Source organism: Lontra canadensis, unplaced genomic scaffold (genome assembly GCF_010015895.1).
Source record: "Lontra canadensis isolate GAN:19392208 unplaced genomic scaffold, GSC_riverotter_1.0 scaffold206, whole genome shotgun sequence".
In the NCBI taxonomy this organism is placed as follows: Eukaryota; Metazoa; Chordata; class Mammalia; order Carnivora; family Mustelidae; genus Lontra; species Lontra canadensis.
Genome location: NW_022631200.1, coordinates 536,698 through 560,576, shown reverse-complemented (window position 1 = coordinate 560,576; position 23,879 = coordinate 536,698). Strand labels below are relative to the sequence as shown.

Below are 23,879 nucleotides of genomic sequence, written 5' to 3'. Positions count from 1 at the left end.
GACCATTCTGCTATCAACCATGGCACACTTGTCAGCATTGAAGGGGATGTTGTTGAGTGAAATATTGAATAGGTACAAGCATGAGAAAAGCAAGGGGCCTCCTCCACTTCCCAAATGTTTGTAGGACCATGCTGCCCTGCATGGTCATCACTACCCACGTGGGGCCATTTAAACTGCAATTTAAACTGAGAAAAGTAAAAAACTCAGTTCCTGGGTTGCACTAACACCCTTTTGAGTGCCCAGTTATCACATGCTGCTACTGGCTACCCTGCTGGACAGGAGGTATAAACTCCTTCCATCATCACTAAAGGTTCCGCTGGCTGGCCCTGCTTTAGGAAATCAAATGCAGGCTGAGCCCAATGCTCGCTTTAAAATATCAGCCAACCTACCCCCCTCTCTCAGCTAGTGCTTCCCAGTGTAAAAGTCACTGGGGATTACCCAAGTTTCTGTAGTTTGCACGTTGATTTTTTCAAGGCCTTCCACAGTATGCCGATCCCACTGGGCTCCAAGTCATTCTGCAGAAGGTTCAGGTGAACCAGGCTTTTACTGCTTCCAAGAACAGAGGAGAGATGCTGGCAGCAAGCAGGCGTCAGATTGCATTTCTCCAACCTAGGAGTGGGTGGAAAGGAAGTGTGAAAGATGGTCCTCCAAGACTGAGAAGTTAGAAGTGATACCGGATCTAAGGAAAAGTACGTGGTTAAAACAAATTGGCTTCTAGTGGAGAGCTTACCACACACCGGACACTTCTCCAAATGTTTACACATAACTCACTAATCCATATACCAGTCCTATCATATGTAGCCAATATCTTCAACTCCATTTGCCAGGTGAGGAAACAGAACATTAGCCTGTCCAACCATCAAAGAAACAATATTCAGCCCTAAAAAGTGGTGTGAATTTATTTATAAGATCCTTGAAAGGACTAAAATAAGACTACAACCCTTTCCTTATACTTTCATCTTGTTCCTAATTTCAACACAACAAAATCTGTATTCCTAGTAGCTAGCCAACCATATGTTCAAAGACAAAAGTGACAGTGATATCACTTTAAGGTAGTGGAAATTTCCATCTAAGCCTATAAAGAAATGTGATAGGTGTCCAGACATGGAAATTTTGATACATCAAGAATAAAGGGAAAGAAGGTTTCCTTAGGAAGATGTTAGGAGATGTTGGGAGATGTGGAAGATTTTGGGTAGGATCCAGAGAATGCTTCAAGGTAAAGGCACTATTTGGTGGACAGGAAGAGGAGGATACAAGAGAAAAAAACGGTTCCAACATCACCCAAGTGTGTCCTGTCTCTGGTCTAGCGCCCCCTGCAGGGCCTTTACCACCATGTTACATATTATTGACCTCCATCATGTACCTTTACTAGTAGTATTTCCCAATGAGGGGTGATCTCCCCTCCCCCCCAGTAGGAGACTGAGCAATGTCTGCACACGAGGGTGGCATCTGGAGGGTGGAGGCCAGGGATGCTGTTCTGCAGCATACAGCACACAGAACAGCCCACGGCCAAGGACTACCCAGCCCAAGTTGTCAGTAGTGCAGAGGTTGAGAAACGCTGGTCTGATGGTAAAGGTGGAAGCCTGTGAACACAAATAAGACACTCAGGTGCCTACTTTAAAGCTTATACATTGGCAGAGTGCCCAGGTGGCTCAGTGGGTTAAGCGTCTGCCTTCGGCTCAGGCATGATCTCAGGGTCCTGGAATGGATCCCCACATCGGGCTCCCTGCTCAGTGGGGTCTGCTTCTCCTTCTGCTCCACCCCCCACCGCTTGTGCTTCTCTCTCCTCCTCTCTCCAAAAAATAAATAAAATCTTTTTAAAAATCGCTAAAGCTACAACACTGGAGAATGAAACTGACTGAAAGTGAACCGAATATCGGGCAGGCATTCATCATTAGAGACAGGGCAATAACTGTTGCAAACATTTTATTCATTTATACATCCGGAGAAGGTCCTAGAGAGTGAGGGTTTAAAACCAGACCAGCATTCTTAAGGCACAAATAGGACCTCGAATTACTTGCATAAGTATGACAGCTTCTCCTTTACCTATAGGATACAGAATATTGAACCTCAAGATCCTTCTTGAAGGACAGGGATGTGGTGAAAAAAACAAACAACTTCCGACTTATTTCACTTATTAAGGGCATAAGGTCCTCAAGGTCCATCCATTTAATGGAAATGGCAGGATTTCCATAGAGAAAGACTGTGTGATCTCTAAGCATTTTGTGAGAGTGAGTAGACATGGCACATATGTGAAAAATAGCTATCATGTAAGCCACACTTAACCAAAACTCCTATTATTGGAGTAGAAACCATCTCAGTTTGCTGAACAAACACATCACCTTACGGTTAGAATCAGACTCCCCCTTCGATGGAAAAACTCTGGAGCAGGAAACACAGTACACCAGCCCCCACGTGCTATCCCAAAGGTACTGACCGAAATGAAGAGTATCTACAATACACCACAGGTGGGGAGTGACCAGAAAGAACTTCTGTTTCTGCACTTGAACCTCACTGTTAAACAGAAGAGATTCCGAACAAGAGAACTTTGTCATTTGTTCCTTGCCTCCTTGAACCCCCAGGTGACCGTGTGTCATCCCCTCCGGATACGAGAGTAGGATGGGGGCTTCCCACAAAGAGGACTGCGTCAGCTCACCCAAGCGTGTTCAGTGCAGAGCTCAGGTCTTTCAGAGCCTCACACAGGTGCATCACGCCATCATCCCGAACATCATTGCTCCCGAGATCCAAAATTTTCACGTTATGATTATGCTGGAGGGCGTTAGCAAGCTCCTGACAGCCCCCTGCTGTTAAAGAACAGCCCGACAAACTGCGAAACAAACAGAAAGGGGGAAAGAATACGAATAAGCATCCTCAGGCTTTGCTCTGTCTACCCCAGCCCACATCACACTCCTCCGAGGGAAAGAGATGCCGAAGCCAGACTTCTCGTGCTGAGCCCTGGGAAGAAGAGGGTGCTGGTCAGGAGGTCTGAGACTCTATCTATGGGTAGAAAGGACACAGCCGACAGGACAATACTGCTCTCTTCCCCATGCCATCTTCAGAGTTTGCACCTGGCTTCCTCTGGACTTGACCTCATGCATCCTCCCCTTTGCTGATTTTACTTTTTCTTTCACAGAAATAGATGGCAGCCACAAATCTGACTGCATGCCACGTTCTTGAAGTCCTCTGGGAGTCATCAAACCCACAGAGTGGCCTTGGGAACCCCCAACACACACTGTGGTTGGTCCTTAGCCGTGATCCCAGTAGCCTCACCGCCCACTGCAGGCACAACCCTCCCCAACACACACACACACACACACACACACACACACACCTATCCCCCTACAGGAGAACCTGCAGCTCCTCTGTGTATAGAGCACACACGTCTATACCCGGGACTCCAGCCCCATCTGGAGCTCAGGCATTTTCAAGTCAAGTGACACACTTTCTTCCCATCCTCTGAAGGACAGAGAGGCAAAGGCACTCACTCCAGGTTCTGTAGGCGGCAGTCCGGGCGGCTCAAGGCCTCACACAGAAGCTTCACCCCCTCATCTCCCAGGCTGTTCCTCCTCAGGTTCAGATGTGTCAAACTCTTGTTCTCAAGGAGAGCGTCTGACAAGTACCTGCAGCTGGGGGCCCCGAGCTGGCAGAACCAGAGCCTGCGGGGGCGAGAGCCACAGAGACAGATGCTTAGGAAGGCAGCCCGAACCGAGGCCCCTGGGGATGCAAGCCTCAGGCCCCACCTCTGAGTTCAACCACGGGGTCCCCTTGAACCCCAATCCAGGATAGGTCACGTAGCCGTGCTTACTTATCCTTTCCCAGATTTATGCAATGAGCACAGCAAGAACGTTCTGGGCTTTAGTGGTAGTCTCAGAAAAAGAAAGCAAGCCAATAGAAGGATGATGATTGGGGCACTAGGTGGTTGGGGCACCAGGTGGGCTCAGTCGGGTGAGCACCCAGCTCTGGATTACGGCTCAGGTCCTGATCTCAGGCTCCCGGGACTGAGCCCTGTGCTGGGATCCGCACTCTGTGGGGAGCCTGCTTGAGGATTCTCTCTCTCTCTCTCTCTCTCTCTCTCTCTCTCTCTCAAATACATAAATCTTTAAAGGCTGATGATCAAAGCCTATCAAGTTTCAGTAACACAAGAGAAGTTCCAAAGACCCCCCATGAGCATCGCGCTTACAACGAATGATCCTACATTGTGGACTTAGAGTTCTCTAAGGTTTACCATTTTCTATGTAAATAGTCTGTGTTAAGTGATATCTCAAAAAACATTAATAAGAATGGTAGAAGAGGGAACTTTGGAAGGTGATGGGTAGGTTTTAGGTCTTAATGGCGGTGATGGTCTCGAGGGTGCGTAGCTGTCCTCTAACGCACCAACTCGTGTGGTAAACATGTACGACTTCTCACATGGCAGAAACATTTAATGTGAGAGGTTTTTTGTTTTTTAAGTAAAAATTAAAAATACAAGGGGAAACACTTTAAATGAGCTTGAGGCAGCTAGGCATGAACCCAGGGCTTCGAAGCTCATCAGATGCAGTTTGACTGGTGCCCGGCCGTTACCGACTGTCGTCAGGACTGCGGCGTTACCCTCCAAGGTCTTCACCTCTCGCTAAGGTGGAGCCCGAGCGCCCATCACCGCACTGCCGATCCCATGGGCTGGGACACATGGTGCTCAGAGCGGTGCTCAGCACGTGTGCAGTACAGACTGTAGGAGATAGAGTATAGCAAGCGTAGGCAAGCATTAGGTGTATGTAAGATGTGTGCTATGTGTAGGCATATAAAATACTTAGGATTACAGAATAGACATGTTAAACATACAAGACATGTATGTTACTGTGTAACATCATGAATCATATAAGTTACATTTATGATTTATATATTGCATTTTGGTATATATTCATGTATCTATATTAAATATAATTACATATTAAAATATATTGCTATAAGCATAATTATAATTAGCATACATATTAACTTACTGTAACCTGTCACAGTCCTATATAACACATTAGTTTGTATTACGTATGTATTCATTAGCTGTTCATGGTTCTTTGGGGCTCGGGGCCAAGTGAGCGCTAACCTTCTGGTCCATAGCTCAGATTCCACCGTCTTTCACCATTTACCCCCTCGGATGCACCCCTTGGCCTTCTTACCCTTTTATATTCATTCACCTGAACAATATCCGGTTCCCAGAAAACCCATCTCTGCATCTATTCCAAACCTTCCAGAGAGCAGCAGAGTGCAGCTGACATAAGAAACATCTAGGAGATCACACTTGTCACCCGCCATTGCACGTGGACTCATCCCCACCCAGCAACCCCCTTGATACCTAGGGTCCTGCAGGTATCCGCTCAGGTAACATCGCTACGTGGCCGGTCAGTAGGCATCTCACGCTCCAGCATCCCAGACCAAACCCCTCACGCCTAAACCTCATCCCCCCAGGTCTTCCCCATGTCTGAAAAAGATCCCGCCTTTCACCCAGCAGCCAAGCCCATCATCTGGAGGCATTTGGGTTCTTTCCTTCCTCAACCACATCACGGCATCAGCAAGTCCTCCTGGCCCCAGCTTCGAGTATACCCCAGACCCGACCACCTCACTCTGGTCAATTCGTGGTCATCCTCTTGCCTGGTCTACAGGCACTTGCTTCTGCCCCCATTTTTGCTTCCATTATAGTCCACCCTTCACCTGCCGCTGGGGTAATCTTTCAGAGCATGTCCCTGTACAAACTCCGGTCCTCAGACAAGGTTCCGCCTCCAAACACAACAGACTCCTTCACGGCCGGGACATATTCCAGGCCTCGTCCTGCCTCTCCAGCTTCATCTCTGCCTGTCATGCCCCTCACTTGTGTTACCCCAGGCTTATTAGTGGTCTTGTTATTCCTACAACACCCCAAGAACATGCCAGTCTTGGAGCCTCTGTCCTCCTCTTCCTTCTGTGTGTGTGGCTCCTTCAGCCAATGTCTGGTGGCTTCAGTGTCACCTCCTCTGATAGGTTGGTGAGAGAAGACCTTACTAAGACACCAGCCCACCACTCCTCGTCTATTCATTCCTCTTCGTTTTTCTTCCTAGCAGAGCTCCTGGTCTTGTTGTTTGGTATCTCACTCATCCTCCACACAGGCGGGTGTCTGTCTTGTCCCCCACCCCAACCTTGGTGCACAGCTTGGTGTCTAGAGATAGGAGCTCAGTCATCACTTGACCAGACAGTAATTTCCTGGTATCCTTGTTAAAATGGAATTCCTTGGCACAACCCCCAGAGACTGATTCAGCAAATCTGGGGCTACTCGGAGCCTGAGTTTAGAATGATGCCCCGCACAACACATGTTAGTAGTCAACGGTATAAATGGGTCCCAAATGAAGAACCCACTATTCCCCCCTTGCCCACCCCCAAGGAGTCACTTCCGGAAACGGAACCCTGAGGAGCTTACACCAGTCTCTCTAAGGTGCACTCGGGGTGAGTCAGGGAAGAGCAGAGCAGCCTCACGCCATCATCCTGGAGTGGGTTAAACCCCAGGCACAGCCGAGTGGTCCTCTGGATGCTGGTGAGGCACGATGCCAGGCCCCGATAGATGGCCGCTGACAGCTGGCATTTCTCCAGGCTGTAGAAGGTCCAAGTGCAGTGTGAGCCCCAGCTGCGCCCACTTCTTTCTTTCTCAAACTCCCAGTCCCTTGGGCCACACATCTGGGACCCAAACATCATGAAACAATTAAACTGGATAAAGGACAAAGGTTTTAAGGAGAAAAAGGTGGGTCAGCGTAAGGGCTTCTCAATCTCAACCCTACTGACCTTTGGGCTAGATCATTCTTTGTAGTGGTGTGGGGCTGGGGCCCCCCAGGGCACTGATGGATGATGATCATACCCGGTCTCCACCTACTAGATGCCAGTAGCGTCCTCCCCTCCCAACTGTGAGAACCAAGAAGTGTCCAGACATTGCCAAACGTCCCCTGGAGGACAAGATCACCCCCAGCTTAAAACCACTGGGTTTTCCGTGTTCACTGTGGAGTCTGCCTCTCCCTCTCCACCCCCTCTCCTGTCCGTGCTCTCTCTCTCAAATAAAATCATTTTGTCTATCAAGTTAGCCGCCATACAGTGCATCATGCGTTTGGAGGTAGTGCACAATAAAATCTTTTTAAAAAATTGGGTGCCTGGGTGGCTCAGTCAGTTAAGCATCTGCCTTAACTTAGTTCATGATCTCAGAGTCCTGGGATTGAGCCCCAGGTCGGGCTCTCTGCACTGCGGGGAGACGGTTTTCCCTCTTTCCCTCCCACCTGCTTGTGTTCCCTCTTTCTCTCAAAATCTTCAAGCACTAGGTGTTATATGCAACGGATCTATTATTGGACACTACCTCGGAATGTACCATATGTTCGCTAATTGAATTCAAGTTTTAAAAATGTTAAAATAAGAAGTTAAAATATTAAAAAATAAATAAAAAATAAAACCACGGGGTTTAGAGGAGGCTGGCAGGTAAGTCAGCCACAATTAAGGTGAGGGCAAAGCCGGCTGAGTTGGAGCCCCAGGGACACGGTGGAAAAGAGTGAAAATACTTACTTGTGGGGCATAAGGAATAACACGGAGAACATGGGGAGCTGGAGAGGAGAAGGGAATTGGGGGAATCGGATGGGGAGACGAATCACAAGAGACTGTGGACTCTGAGAAACAATCTGAGGGTTTTGGAAGGGAGGGGGTGGGGGGTTGGGTGAGTCTGGTGGGTACTAAGGAGGGCACGGATTGCACGGAGCACTGGGTGTGGTGCATAAACAATGAATCTTGGAACACTGAAAAAATAAAGTTTAAAAAGATAAAAAGTAAAATTTAAAAAGAGAAAAGAGTGAAGATAGGGACAGTGTCAGTGGGGTAGTAAGTACAATAAGGGATCCCCAAGACTCCCCCAGACATGCTGCCACTGTCACCCCACCCTGCCACTTAACCTTGCAAAGACACAATTTTGACAAGACAGGAAGACTTACGACAGCTCCTGCAGGGAGGACGTTGACACTGTGGAGGGCCCCTGCAGACTTTTTTCCTCAATGCCTGAGAGATCATTGTCCCCCAGGCTAAGGAAGCGCACACTCGAGTTCTTGCGGAGCTCCAGAAAGAGATGACAACACGTCAGAGGGGTGAGGCCACACGACTCCAACCTAACAAAGGGGCCCCAAGACAGGCAGTTACTCCAGGGAGGGGAGGTCTTCGTCTGGAGGCCCCCTTGTGCCACAAATGAAGGCTTATTTCTCCTTGTTCCTCATAGTCTCCCCAGGCAGGACGGCCTCCACGTCCGCGCCACTGTCAGGGCCTCATAGCGCCCGGCCCAGAACCACTGAGCAGCCTGTTAGAAACGCCAGCTCTCAGGCCCCCAGCAGCCCTGCCGGCTCTCGGGGTGTGGGTCCCAGGACACTGCATTTTAACCTGCCCCTTGGGCGGCTGTGGTAGACCTGAAGTATTGGGAAGCACTGCCTGGGCCCCCCACACTTGTCCCCTTTGCTCCTCTTTCCCTACGTCCTTCAGGTGCTGTGCTGAGTCCTGCCCTCCCGGCGTGTCACTGAATCTGGGGGCGACCCCGGGACAGATCTGGAAGACCAGAGATTTACCACAGATACTGGAGGTTGCAGGCAGAATGCCTCAGGGTTTTAAAGATCATGGTGGACACAGGAATTCCCAGGTTGTTCGAGCTCAAGTTCAGATGGGTCAGCCTTTGGTTGCCGTGTAGGACGAGGACAAGCTCCTTCAGAACCCGCACAGGACTTACCGACTTGCACCTGAGGAAAACAGGAAGTGAGGAGGCTGGCCTTATGGGAGGGGGTACACCCTCCTCTTGCCTTTCTCCCCCACCCCGTCCCCCCACGTGGACCGCCTCCCTCAAGGATATCATCTCCAAGAGGAATCGGAAACTTGAAGCCTGGCCGGATGTGTTGCACCAGGAGTTGATCCCCTCCCCCATCGCATCTGCCAGAGGAAACCCTGGAGCCCCCTCTCTTCTGGGCAGGGGGTGACCCCCCCAACCCAGAAAGATCTGATGAGAACACCACTCTTCTCTTGTTTTCTCTTCTTTTTCTTCACGTCTTTAGGTCTAAGTGATAATAACAACGCAGCGGGGAGGGAGGGAGGATGCAAACGCCGGGTCCTGGTAAAGGGACATTTGAGGCTGTGTCCTATGCGTCTGACGCAGATCACAGGACACACGGAGGTTCGAGGACCGTCGCTCCTGCCAGGTCTTCTGCTCTAAGCTCTCTGCAGCAGTGCGCGCATCCGGGTTCCAGACCTCAGGGCAGCCCCAAATCGCAGAGGGACAGTAGGACAGAATTAGTTGGCGTGGACCCCAGAGCATCCGACCCAACACCTTCCCCAGCCCTAACATGCAGTCTGTCCTCCGCCAGGTGGCTCTTCCCTGGCTTCTTCAACAGCCACCTCCGTTGCCCCTACCTGTGGAGCCTGTGAGCTCTGCTTACATCACGCAAGGGGTTTCGGTCCAAAACGATGTGTCAGCTCCCATGGGCAGGTCTTTACTCCAACACCTTTTAGACAGGCGAGGCCCTTCTGCTTTCTCTATCTCCCAACATGAAGCCTCCCCCTCCATGCCGAGTCCCCAAACAGATCTTCTCCTGCTCTGGGAGGTCTCCATGTCGCCTCCACTGCGCTGGCCATCTAAGTGTGTTCCTCCCTCATGGGCAGCCCCGCGCAGCGGGAGTCAGCCTTTCCGTTCCCGGCGGTAACCGCAGAATGAGGAGATGCTTGTTAAATACCCACTGAGTGAAGAAATGCCCGAGCACGAACTCCCCACCTTCCCTTGAGACCCTTAAGGCCCAATTCATGTGGGGCCCACATAAAGTCGCCTCTCAAGTGCTTTGTCCCAGCCATGTCCTCCAAGCTTCCCAGTCCTCTGCAGTCAGCTTAGAACAGCAGCCTTGCGCAGAGGTCCTGGGGGCAAGGCCGTCCGTGTGCCCGCACCTCTCACGCAAGACCACGCGACGGAGTACCAGGTCTTCGCCTGAACGCATACCAACGTGTTTGTTATCCCAAGCACCACAGCTTACCTTCTGAAAAAGAGATCGTCCCTGCAATAACCAGGAGAAAAATGCCGGATTGTTCCCCGTTGGAATTTCACACACCATGTGCACACTTACGTCAGTCTTTGGAGCTTGCATCTTGGGCTTCTCAGCTCATAACAGAGTTTCTTCATGCAAGAAGCGTTAAGCTTGCTGTTACTCAGGTCCAGCTCCCTCACATTCCCATGGCAAAACACGGAGCAAACATCCTGCCACTGATGTATCTTGGAGTGCAGGCTTGTCATTTAGGAGAGAGAAAGAAGGTTACTGAGGTCAACCGCACCTGACGCCCAGAGTGTGGCCTACAGGAGACAAAACCAGACCCATGGGAAGTGAAGGAATTCATTGGCGTACTGGGCAGGAAAACCGGGACCACAAAAGTATTAGTTCTTTAAGTCGCAGATGTTTTATTCCAACAATCCTCACCGTCCTTCTTGGAGGAAAGCAGCGGTGAGGGAGGGGAGGTGGCCATTGGTAGGATTCTCACACGTTCAGGCTTCAAGTCGAAGACGCTGAAGGTGAACTCAGAGCTGTACTACCTATGATTTAACCTCTGTGCTCCAATTTTCTATCTCTAAATGTATATACTAACTTACTCTCATAGGATATTGTGATTTTAAAAAAGGTTTATGCAGATATCTAGAACTTAGGAGGGTTATTAAAATTCTACACATATGATGGAATATCACTCAGCCATCAGAAGGGATGGACACTCACCATTTGCATCAACAAGGTTGCAACTGGAGGGGATTATGCTGAGTGAGGTAAGTCAATCAGAGAAACACAATGATCATATGTTCCTCCCATGTGGAAGGTAAGCAGTGAGACCACAGGGGAAGGGAGGGAAAACTGAATGGGAAGAAATCAGAGAGGGAGACAAACCATGAGAGACTCTGGGCTCAAGGAACCAAGCTGAGGGTTACCGAAGGGAGGGGTGGGGGGGGGGTAACGGGTGATGGGGACTGAGGGGGGCACGCATTGGGATGACCACTGGGTGTTACACGCGACTGATGAATCATTGAACAGGTCATCAAAAATGAGTGTTGACTAGATGTTGGTGAACCGAACATAATAAAAAGATTCTTATTATTTAGCATTTCCTTAATGTGGCAGGCTCTCAACATTTATGAGAGTAAAAGAGCATCCAAGTCGTGAATTAACCTTTTCATCTCCAGTGCAGAAAGTAAAACAAAGAACCCATTAAAGCACCTGAAGGATATAAAGTTCTACATGGAGTACCCAGAATTACAGCATAGGAGCGGCTGTTTCTGACCGTAGCGTGTGTGTGTGTGTGTGTGTGTGTGTGTGTGAGACACACACACATGCGCATGTATTCATATGTTTAACACCCCAGTTAATTCAGAGATACAGACAGGGGTAAAAGCCACTGGGGAAAGGGAGCTGTAGTGTAGAGAAACAAGGACTGGCCTTCACTTCAGAAGGTCTGTTATCACCATGAGGGAAGACAAGAAATCTCCTTCAGCCTCAGGGTGATCATGTGTAAGTTGGGGAACGGGGTTGATGGAGTATTAATCCTTACAATAAATGGTATTATCCTGGGGAAAACGTGTGGTAGCCAGGACACTTACTCACACGACCCAAGACTGAACACTACCTACACAAAGTCCCTGTTTAGGTTCTGGGGAATCTAAGACTGGAAATTAATGACAGCCAATATGCATTGAACTTTCAGGACTCTGAGACCCCAGGACCAAACATCTTACTAATAATCCAGTCTGGGTAAACACAAAGAGATTAGTCTTCTCAGAATTTCTTTTTGTACAACCAAAATTGAACTGGTATTTTTTGTAGGTTTGAGGGTTAAAGGATTTGTGAACACATAGCAGCCCCTGCCTCAAGAGAGGAGTTTAGAAAACACCCTTAGGGCCTGAAATAATTAGGACACTCAGACCTCCTAGGCTGGAAGTCAACAGTGTCAGCAATGGGAAAAGGTTATAGGATAAGAACCAAAAGCGGTTTAAGTATTTCTGGGATTCTTCTTCCAGGAGACAAAGGGACAAACTAAGTTCAGGATATAGTTGACACCACTGGACCCAAGCCCACCTCAAATTGTGCTCAAAGGATGGGCACCAGAGTTTTGAGCTCTGGAGCTGTGGAAGAGGGTGGGGCATTGACCCAGGCTGAGCTGCTTAGTGGCCACACGGGCATAAGCAAATTCTGTTTTTATTCAGTTTTCTCATCTATGAATGGCAGTAACTCTCCACCCTCCAACAATGGATGTCAGATACGAGTGGAGGTCTCAGCACAAGGCTTGGCATGTACATCTTCTCTATGCAGGGCCTGAGAAAGAAACCCTACCTAGAAGGACATCAGCAGAAGCAGCCAAGGAGTACTATAGGACACCTAAAGGGAAATGGTCTCCTGGATTGGAGTGACTCAGAAGGTTTGGTCAGTCATAACCAATGATAACACATCCCCGGCTCTTCATGGGAGAACTTGGGCAGAACCTGGGAAGAAACCTCGGGGGGGGGGGGAATGGTTTGCATTACTCACTCCAGAGTTTCCGTGGTGAAAGTCAATTCCGTTTGAGGGATGGGAACGGTGACAGAAAGCCTTAGCTTACTTAACCTTCGACAGTGCTTTAGGCAAAATGAAGCAACTTGGAGTTGTAGATTCCCAAAAATATCTAGGTCAGCGTCGAGGAGGGGACTCAAAATCTGCCTTACAAAGTTTTCCTCCTGAGTTTCATACAAGCACTCAAAAAAGTGTAGGAATTCAAAATGGCTGGAGACAATGTCATAACTTCCTAATTCCTCTGCCCATTCTAGTAATTCATCTGTTATCCTGCGACTCACTTTACAGCGCAAAGTGGCTTCCAGTTCTCCTGCTAAGTTTCTTTGTAAAAGACCAAAGAAAAAAAGAGCCATCTGATTCCAGTAGAAGTTTGTGTCAGCCAAAGCATCCGTCAGGAGCACCTTCATCTCTTCGTGCTTTGCAGGACTGCCCATGGAGCCTTTTGTTCCCCCCAATGCATAGAACATGGCCCCCAAGAACACCTGGAAACTCTGATGAGTGAAAGTCACACACCCGTCACAGTCACTGACCTTTCGAAGGATATTCAAGCTGAGCAGAGTGTCAATGAGAGGTGCTTCCAGGCGCCTGTGCTGGAGGTCCTCCTTTGCAAATGTGAAATTCCAGAACCACATCCCCTCTGCAGCCAGAGAGCAGAGCGCTATCCACTGCTCCGGCCAGCTCTGGGCTGACAAACTCACCTCTGCTTTGGCAAACAGGCTGGAGAAGAAGTAGACATACAGACTGGTGGTCGTCTGGGTGCTCAGCTGGAAGCAAGGACTTCTTGCCATCTGCCGCTTTAGGCAGGAGCACACGGCCCAGCACACCATGGGCGCAGAGCAGAAATAAAACAGGTTTTCATTTTTTCTTACCCAGCGCAAGATTTTCTTCGCTTTGTTTTGGTCACCAAAGTACCTGATGAAATACTCCTCCCGGTCTCCCTCTGTGAACCCTGAGATTTGTACAAACCATGGATCCAGTAACAGCTTTTTAAGATCCTTGGTTCTATACTCCTTGGTTGTGATCAGCAAAGTGGCCCTGGGAACCAGTTCTTTTCTCAACAAGTAGAACAGGATTCTGTGGACTGGGAGTCGCTGAAACCAGTCTGTACATGGTGGGCTGGCGTCCAAGTTGGAGGGCATGTCCATTTCCTCAAAGCCATCGACGACAAACAGGAGCCTCTCAGGGTGACTCATGAGCTCTTCAAAGGGGGGCTGAGAGTCAGGCCAGTCCCAGGAAAGCAAGCCAGCGAATGTGGTATCCTTCACCTCTTTAACTTTATGGCAGCTGATGAAGAAAACATAGGAGAACCTCTGCTGAAAGAGAAAGCCCTCTGCCCAATGCAGCATGGCCTTCATTGCCAGGGTGGTCTTCCCGACCCCCGCTGCTCCCTCCAAGACAATCGTCTGTGGCTGGGCTCCCGTCCTGTTGGGATACAGGAGGCTCTTCAGTTCTTTGTGTTCCTTCTCAGTCACGTTGCGCAGATATATGTGGCCTTCAGGCCAAGGCATGTTGTCCCACATCATCAATATTTTAGCTTTCATCCTTTCTCTGTATCTTCTTCTGTGAACTAAGACAGAGAAGTGAGGCAAAACAGAACACAACAATGGTCAGAATGAATTTTGGCCTTAGGAATAGTAAGTTCTTATATAAAGCCCTGAACAAGACAAACAAGTTTATCTTCAAGGGTCCAACTTTTGGGAGGAGCGGCATGGTGGGATAAAACAACAAAGGTAGTAGAATAGTTTGAGGATACACAAAAATAAATACAGAGAATGCAAGAGAGACTGAGAATCCCCTTTGAAGGTTGGGGAATGGATCTGTAGAGGCTTCTGTGGGGGAGTTAGCACCATAATCTTGAGAAGCTGTCAGTCCAAGATATAGAAAGAGAGACTTTCAGGCAGGGTAAAGAGCTAGTGCCAATGCTCTGAGACAGGAATAGGAACATTCTAGAACAGAGTAAGCAAAGTGCCTGACAGGGGGGGGACTCAACTGTGGGGAGGGGCTGGATGAATATCTCTTTTCTGAAGGAAGAATAAGCCTTAATCTCCATTTTTCAAAGGTCACCATTGCTTGGAGAAGGCATTATGGTGTAAGAGAGGATCAGGGAGTCCACTTATGAAGCTGCTTCTGTTTTTTTTTTATTTCTTTTAAAAGATTTTATTTATTTATTTGACAGATAGAATACAAGTAGGCAGAGAGGCAGACAGAGGGAGAGGGAGAAACAGGCTCTCCACTGAGCAGGGAGCCCAACGACTGCTTCTGTTTTCTAAGTGAAAGTGAGTAGGTTGGTCAAACATATCCACTGATAACATGACAGCAACAATAATAGGTCCCTGGTTCTTTGTGGAAACACTTGAGCAGAGCCTGTGAAGAACTAGAGCACAGTACTAAAAATAAGATAGATGGACTTTGGGTATATATTGAGAGTAAGGCCAATAAGATCACTAATACTTTCTAATTAGTGAGTGTGTGGTGAAATGCTAAAGAATATAGAGTTGTTCACGCATTCTAGGTTTGTGCCTTAAATATCTTGGTGGATAAGGATTCCTTTTACTACATACACACACACACACACACACACACACACACACACACTTCTGGTGGAAAGAATAGTATAGTAGGAATCACACAATAGTGACAATTAGGGTTGCAATGCTTTGTGGATACTTCAACTTCTTTGAACCTCAGTTCCCTTGTGTAAGTCCCAAATAAGCAGGAAAGAATGGAAAACCATTTTTCTTTTATCCACCAGAAGGGAAAGTTCATCTTCCGGAGGTGGGGTCCTTTCTGTTCAGATCATCAAAGGTCTCTGAAAGCTGGCACTCCTCAGATACCCAGCCTTGCAGAGCTTTACCCCATCTCCAAACAAGGACTATTGTTCTGGACTGATTAAACCCCAAGACTTGATCACACAACCTTTAAGAAATGGGTCTTATGGACCAAAGGTGGGACATGTGTAGGACCTTCTTCCTCAGAACAAGACGATCTACCTCACCCAGCACTCAGTTCTCTCCCACGCAAGAGCTAGAGAACATGTGATCTACGCTCAGGTAGCAGCCATCACAGGGGTACCCTTCCTGTCCCCCCCCCCCCACCTAGCCAAGGGGAGAAGGAATCTTGCCATCCAGAAGATACAAAGCAGAACACAAACAACACATGTCAACTTGAAAAAGAAAAACAACATGAGGGAGAACACTTGCCATCTATGGGACCCACCAAGAGGTCATTCATTTTCTATATGCAACGTGTTCTTATGAGTCAATGAAGAAAGCAAGCACCCAGAAGAAAAATAGAAGGGGAGAATAAACGGTCATTTTGCAAGAAGTAAACAGGCTAAAAGCAATTACAGTTTTCAACTCACTCACACAACAAATGCAAACCAAGTATAAAATCAGGGCAATATTTTTATCAAGTTGGTAAATTTTTAAAAGAAACTGTTGAGAGCAGGACAGTAAAACAAACACCTAAAGTGTCATTAGGGACACAATGTTATACCTCTCTGTGGTATAACTCTGTGGTATAACTCTGTGGTATAACTCTGTGGTATAACTCTGTGGTATAACTCTGTGGTATAACTCTGTGGTATAACTCTGTGGCCTTTCAGAAGACCAGTTTAGCTGCATCAAAGTTTCAATTCTGTACGTGCTTTGACCTGGGAGTTCTAGATTAGGCCCATCTTCTACAGAAATACTTGCAGATGCACACTCATGGATGTTTATCAGTGTTATTTAACGCACACACACCCACAAGCCTAAATTTCTACCAACAGGACAGGGCAAGCTACAGGCCATGATATACACATACAATGGTATATTAAATAACTATTAAAGAGGGAAGCTGATAGGGTTTTTTTTTTAAAGATTATTTATTTGACAGACAGAGATCACAAGTAGGCAGAGAAGCAGGCAGAGGGAGAGAGGAGGAAGCAGGCTCCCCGCTGAGCAGAGAGCCTGATGCGGGGCTCAATCCCAGGACCCTGAGATCATGACCTGAGCCGAAGGCGGAGGCTTTAACCCACTGAGTAACCCAGGCACTCTGGAAGCTGATAGGTTTGTATAAAGATATGATCAAGGTAACAAATGACAGGCAGTATAAATGGATATATATAATCTAATTCATGAAGAAAAGCTGGAAGAACAAATACCAAATTTTGAAGCTAGCTACCTTTGTAGAATTAATTGATTATATAGGAGAAACTTTGAAATATTAAGCACATTGTACCATTTATATTTGCTTGTACAGTCACTTTACTCTAACCAAGAAACATGTACCTCCAGGAACCAAAAAGTGCTCCAAAAATTGAAAACAAAAATTCAAATTATATTACATTAAAAATAATACTAACAAGCAGAAATAGAGTTAAGAGTTTTGATACACTGAGCCTGGGTGGCTCAGTGGGTTAAGCCGATGCCTTCAGCTCATGTCATGATCCCAGGGTCCTGGTATCGAGCCCCGCATCAGGCTCCTTGCTCAGCAGGGAGCCTGCTTCTCTCTCTGCCTCTGCCTGCCTCTCTGCCTGTGTGCTCTTTCTCTCTGACAAATAAAATCTTAAACAAACAAACAAAAGCAGAGTATTGGGATGCCTGGGTGGTTCAGGGGGTTAAAGCCTTTGCCTTCGGCTCAGGTCATGGTCCCAGGGTCCAGGGATCGAGCCTGCATTGGGCTCTCTGCTCAGCAGGGAGCCTGCTTCCCCCTCCCTCTCTCTCTGCCTGTCTCTCTGCCTACTTGTGATCTCTGTCTGTCAAATAAATAAAAAAAGAGTTTTGATATTAAAAATATTATTGATGGGGACACCTGGGTGGCTCAGTTGGTTAAGCTTCTGCCTTCAGCTCAGGTAGTAATCTGAGTCCTGGGACTCTGGGACCCTCCCTTGCTTGGCAGGGAGCCTCCTTCTCCCTCTGTCTGCTACTCCCCCTACTTCTGCTGTCACTCTCGCTCTGATAAGTAAATAAAATCTTAAAACACAGCCATTGTTTTTAAAAATAAAATATTATTGATGAAATAGGCCTCATGGAAGGTATGGTAGAAAGTTGAAGTAATCTTTCAAATGGCTTTAACAAAAACAGATGGTAGCATGGGATTAAAATGTTATAATTGGGGGGAATGGGCAAAATGGGTGAAGGAGGGATACAGGCTTCCAGTTACAGAATAAATGAGTCACAGGAATAAAAGGCACAGCACAGCACAATGATATTGTAATAGTGATATAATGGACAGATGGCAATGACACTTATGGGGAACACAACATAGTGTATAAACTTATTGAATCTCTAAGTTGTAAACCTGAAATTAATGTAACATTGTGTTAACTATACTCAAGATAATAAAAAAAAATCAATTTCATTAAAAAAAGTTATGATTGAACAGGAAACACAACACCTAATTAGAGTTATAGAAAAAGAACAGAGAAGAAATGATTAATGCAAAAAAAGATAACTCAAGGCTATTTGAGAGCAGAAGAGCACATTTTTACATTTAAATGTCCTGCTTAGCATCCAACCTAATCAAGAGGGTAAAGACCACAAACCTAGTTACCCAGTGACACTTAGGAACACAGGAGTGGAGGACCCCACAAGCTTTCAGAGTGTAAAAGATAGGTCACGGGTCAAATATAATGTAAAAAAAAATCACAAGTTATTACGATTCGTCAACACTGGGCACTAGAGGATATTGGAATACCAGAAACATTGAGGAGAAGGACTCTCAAATTGGACAGTTACACCCAACAACCCCAAGCCATTCATCAGTGGTGCACTAGAGAAATTATCAGGCAAGCTTTCAAAGAAATTTCCTTGTACTGACTTTTCTGAGTTATTATAACATCGGTCCCCTGAAACAGTGGTGAGAAAGACAGATGGACGTAAAAGCTAGGGAAAAGAGGGGATGACAACATTTGAGATTAGAAAATGGAATTTGAGATTAAATCAAGTCCCAAGATGGGAAATACATGGCAACCAGTACTGTCTAGGAAAAGATGTACAGCTTTCAGGAAACAGTCTAGAAATTGTGGCTGTAGAGCTGATGGGTTCCTTGTTACATACAATTACATTAGACTTCCCAAAGATTTTAGAGATACTAATTGCATGGAAAGTTTAAAAAGGAATTGTTAACTCAAACAAAAACAGGCAATGATTCCCCCAAAAAGGCATGTGTAGTGGGCTCAACAGTGACCCCCCCACACACGTGTCCATGTCCTAATCCCTAGAATCTTGTGTAGCAAACATAAGGACCGTGAGCAGAGGAACTTATCCTGGATTGCCCTAAATGCAGTCAAATGTATTCTCACAAGAGACAGAATTCTGACACAAAACAGGAGGTGACCATGTGACGAGAGAGGCAGAAATTGGAGGGATTCGACCACAACCCCAGGAATGCCATCAGAAGCCAGGTGAACAAGGGCAATGCTCCCTGTGAGCCCCAGGAGGAAGCATGACCCTGCTAACACCTTAATTTTGGACTAATCCAGAGCTGTGAGGGAGTGAATGTCTATTATTCAAGCCACTCAGTTTGTGGAAATTTATTACGGCGGTTTTAGAAAAGAAATACAACATGTATTCCTGATGTATCGTATGGTTCAGCACAGATTTATATCCATGACACTGAAAATGGACTGCTCCACAAAAATAACTGGAGACATATTTAGCTACCATGATAATTGGATGAGGAGTAGAAGACCGAGATATCATCAGGTCCCAGGAGTCCAGCTTGGTAGTTATCAAACCATTCTGAACACCTACAAAGTCAACTGAAGATAAAAGAGAAGAGCAATAATTCTAGGAACAGAAAAGTGACCACCTTCTGGAAGGTAGGATGGAAGGAGAAGTGAATCCAAGGCAATGGGAAGATAGATTGCGGGGGCAGGGCCAGCTCCTGGCCATCAGTGGAGCAGCAGAGCACAAAACCCAACTTGTAGAAGTCTGCTCCACTGAGGGACATTGCTCCAGAGGCTAAACAGGATGTGGGGGAGCATGGAGCCCTCATGGGGACAGTGTGGCTCAGGACCATGGGGTCACAGAAAGATCCAGGGTGCCTGAATGCAGCACAGCCCCCAGGTATTGGAGTGGGGAAGCCAGCAGCAGAGACAGAGCCGAGGAAGGGCCCTCAGCTCGGGGTTACCTTAAACCGTGATCAGCGGCACAGTTGGCCTACTGCTCTTCAAGCAAGGACCCCACAAGCAGCAGATCCAGGGAGACCCTCTTTCCTCTGGGAGGAACAGCTCAGGAGTGCATGGCAGGAATCTGCTGGGTTTGGAGACTCCAAATGGGGCCACACGCCAGAGACAGAAATGCTTGGTCACAGGCCGGGTGAGGTTGGAGCACAGCCAGAGACCAGGGAGACAGGAGGGATTGATGGCTTCTCACTGAGGTGCACTGAGGAGTGGGGCTTCGAGCTTTCAGCTCCTTTCAGCATAGATTGGGAGGCTGCCATCTTCATTCCTGTCCTCCAGAGCTCTACGGAAAGCATTCAGTGAAAAAAAAAAAAAAAAAAGCTCCGGAGTATGAACTGGACCAGATTACTTAGCCCAGCTCCTGGCAAGGGCAGCACAACTCCAACTTGGGCAAAGATATTTGAGAATCACAGCAACAGGCCCCTCCCCCAGAAGATCAGCAAGAACATCCAGCCAAGACCAAGTTCACTGATCAATGAGAACCACAGAACTTCAGAGCTGGGGGATCAAAAACCTCTCAAAAAACAAGAGCCCAGGACCTGATGGATACCCTGGGGAATTCTACCAAACTTTCAAAGAAGAAATAACACCTATTCTCCTGAAGCTGTTTCAAAAAACTAAAGCAGATGGGGCGCCTGGGTGGCTCAGTGGGTTAAGCCGCTGCCTTCGGCTTAGGTCATGATCTCAGAGTTCTGGGATCGAGCCCCACATCGGGTTCTCTGCTCAGCAGGGAGCCTGCTTCCTCCTCTCTCCCTGCCTGCCTCTCTGCCTGCTTGTGATCTCTCTCTGTCAAATAAATAAATAACATCTTTAAAAAAAAATTAAAGCAGAAAGAAAACTTCCAGACTCTTTATGAAGCCAGCATTGCCCTGTTCCCAAACCAGGCAAAGACCCAACCAAAAAGGAGAATTTCAGTCCTATATCACTGATGAATATGGATGCCAAGATTCTCAACAAGATCCTAGCGAATAGGATCCAACAGTACATTAAAAAGATTATCCACCATGATCGGGTGGGATTTATCCCTGGGTTGCAAGGATGGTTCAACATTCACAAATCAAGGTCATAGAACAAATCAATAAGAGAAGAGAAGAACCACATGATCCTTTCAATTGATGCAGAAAAAGCATTTGACAAATACAGCATCCGTTTCTGATTAAAACGCTTCAAAGTATAGGCATAGAGGGAACATTCCTCAACTTCACAAAATCTATCTATGAAAATCCCACAGCAAATATCATCCTCAATGGAGAAAGCTGACAGCCTTCCCATTGAGATCAGGAACACAAGATCTCCACACTCACCACTCTTGTTCAACATAGTGTTAGAAGTCCTAGAAACAGCAATCAGACAACAAAGAGAAATAAAAAGTATTCAAATTAGAAATGAAGAAGTCAAACTCCCTCTCTTTGCAGATGACATGATACTTTATATGGAAAACCCAAAAGACTTCACCCCCAAACTACTGGAACTCATACAGCAATTCAGTAATGTGGCAGGATACAAAGTCAATGTACATTGCTTTTTTTAAAATTTTTTTATTTTTCAGCATAACAGTATTATTTTTGCAGCACACCCAGTGCTCCATGCAATCCGTGCCCTCTCCAATACCCACCACCTGGATCCCCCAACCTCCCACCCCCCGCCCCTTCAAAACCCTCAGATTGTTTTTCAGAGTCCATAGGCTCTCATGGTTCACCTCCCCTTAAAAAAGGATTTTATTTATTTGTCAGAGAGAGAGAGAGAAAGTGCGCGAGCGTGCACACACACACAAGCAGGCAGAGTGGCAGGCAGAGGCAGCGAGAGAAGCAGACTCCCTGCTGAGCAGTCTGATATGGGACTCGATCCCAGGACCCTGGGATCATGACCTGACACGAAGGCAGAAGCCCAATGAACTGAGCCACCCAGGAATCCCCAGAAATCAATTGCTTTCTTATACACTAACAATGAAAATACAGAAAGGGAAATTAGAGAATCGATTCCATTTACTATAGCACCAAGAACCATAAGATACCTGGGAATAAACCTAACCAAAGAGGTAAGGATCTGTACACAAGGAACTACAGAACACTCATGAAAGAAATTAAGACACAAAAAGATGGAAGACCATTCCATGCTCATAAACAGGAAGAATAAACATTGTTAAAATGTCTATACTACAGAGCAATCTATACTTTCAGTGCCATTCCGATCAAAATTCCACCAGCATTTTTCAAAGAGCTGGAACAAACAATCCTAAAATTTGTATGGAATCAGAAGAGACCCCGAATTGCTAAGGAAATGTTGAAAAAGAAAAATAAAGCTGGGGGCATCACATTGCCCGATTTCAAGCTTTATTACAAAGCTGTAATCACCCAGACAGCATGGTACTGGCACAAAAACAGACACATAGACCAATGGAACAGAGTAGAGAGCCCAGATATGGACCCGCAAGTCTATGGTCAAATAATCTTCAACAAAGCAGGAAAAAATATACAGTGGAGAAAAGACAGTCTCTTCAATAAATGGTGCTGGGAAAATTGGACAGCTATGTGTAGAAGAATGAAACTCGACCATTCCCTTACACCATACACAAAGATAAACTAGAAATGCATGAGAGACCTCAACATGAGACAGGAATGCATCAGAATCCTAGAGAACATAGGCAGTAACCTCTTTGACATCGGGGAAAGCAACATACAGAATTCATGGCTTTTCCCCCATGATCCTTTAGTCTTGCAAAGTTAACTTTTTTAAATTTTATTTTTTTCTTATTCTATTAAAAAAATTTTTTCCTCTTTCCTACTTTAACGTTTTCAAACTATTTTATCTTATCAATACCTTTTTAAAAATCTTTTAAAATTTTCATTGTTATAGTCATATTCTATCCCTTCATTGTATTTAACCTTATTTTTTTATATACATATAGGTTTTCTTCTTTAAAATTTTGGGATACAATTTCCTCTAATAGATCAAATACACCCTAAATATTGCGAATGGCTTTGTTCTAGTCTCCAGCCTGATCACGTCCTTTCCATTTTTTCCAACCAACTTTTCTTATCAATTCCTTTTATAGGATCTTTTTAAATTTTCATCTTTACTGTCTTATTCTATCCCTTAATCATGTTTACCCTTATTTTTGTGTGTATATATATATTTTTTTTCTTTAAAATTTTGGGAGGTAGTTTCTTCTAACAGACCAAAATACAACCAAAATTAAGTGTGGCTCTGTTCTATTCACCAGTCTAATAAATAAATATTTATTTATTGTCCCCCACCCTGCTTTCTTCTCCCCCTGGTTTTGGGTCTCTTCTGACTTGGTTAGTGTATATTTTTCTGGGGTCATTACTACCCTTTTAGTATTTTGTTCTCTCATTCATCTGTTCTTATCTGGATAAAATGACAAGGTGTAAAAACACCACAAAAAAAAAAAAAAAGATTTTGATGAAGTCCCAAAAGTTTATTTTTGCTTTTGTTTCCTTTGCCTTTGGAGACATATCTTGAAAGAAGTTGCTGTGGCTGATGTCGAAGAGATTACTGCCTATGTTCTCCTCTAGGATTCTGATGGATTCTTGTCTCATGCTGAGGTCTTTTATCCATTGAGTTTATTTTTGTGTACAGTGTAAGAGAATGGTCGAGTTTCATTCTTCTTCATCAAAATCAAAAGCTTCTGCACAGCAAAGGAAACAGTCAAGAAAACAAAGAGGCAACCCACGGAATGGGAGAAGGTATTTGCAAATGACAGTACAGACAGCAGGTTGATATCCAGGATCTATAAAGAACTCCTCAAACTCAACACACACAAAACAGATAATCATATCAAAAAATGGGCAGAAGATATGAACAGACACTTCTCCAGTGAAGACATACAAATGGCTATCAGACACATGAAAAAATGTTCATCATCACTAGCCATCAAGGAGATTCAAATTAAAACCACATTGAGATATCACCTTACACCAGTTAGAATGGGCAAAATTAGAAAGACAGGAAACATGTGTTGGAGGGGATGTGGAGAAAGGGGAACCCTCTTACACTGTTGGTGGGAATGCAAGTTGGTGCAGCCACTTTGGAGAACAGCGTGAAGATTCCTCAAGAAATTAAAAATAGAGTTTCCCTATGACCCTGCAATTGCACTACTGGGTATTTACCCCAAAGAT

At 46.1% G+C, this 23,879-nt stretch overlaps 1 protein-coding gene across 1 annotated transcript in view; it reads right to left on the bottom strand.

The window, feature by feature from the left end:
• Positions 1-434: 434 nt before the first annotated feature.
• The window catches only part of LOC116861861 (NACHT, LRR and PYD domains-containing protein 13-like), a 36,917-nt gene continuing 13,472 nt past the window's right edge, over positions 435-23,879 (bottom strand). Inside the window, exons 2-8 of the mRNA XM_032848730.1 lie at positions 12,552-14,139; positions 10,116-10,274; positions 8,583-8,750; positions 6,425-6,595; positions 3,486-3,656; positions 2,657-2,827; positions 435-609 (exon numbers count right to left, since the gene is read on the bottom strand). Of these exons, the coding sequence (XP_032704621.1) occupies positions 435-609; positions 2,657-2,827; positions 3,486-3,656; positions 6,425-6,595; positions 8,583-8,750; positions 10,116-10,274; positions 12,552-14,139 (2,603 nt within the window). The remainder of the gene's footprint in view (positions 610-2,656; positions 2,828-3,485; positions 3,657-6,424; positions 6,596-8,582; positions 8,751-10,115; positions 10,275-12,551; positions 14,140-23,879) is intronic.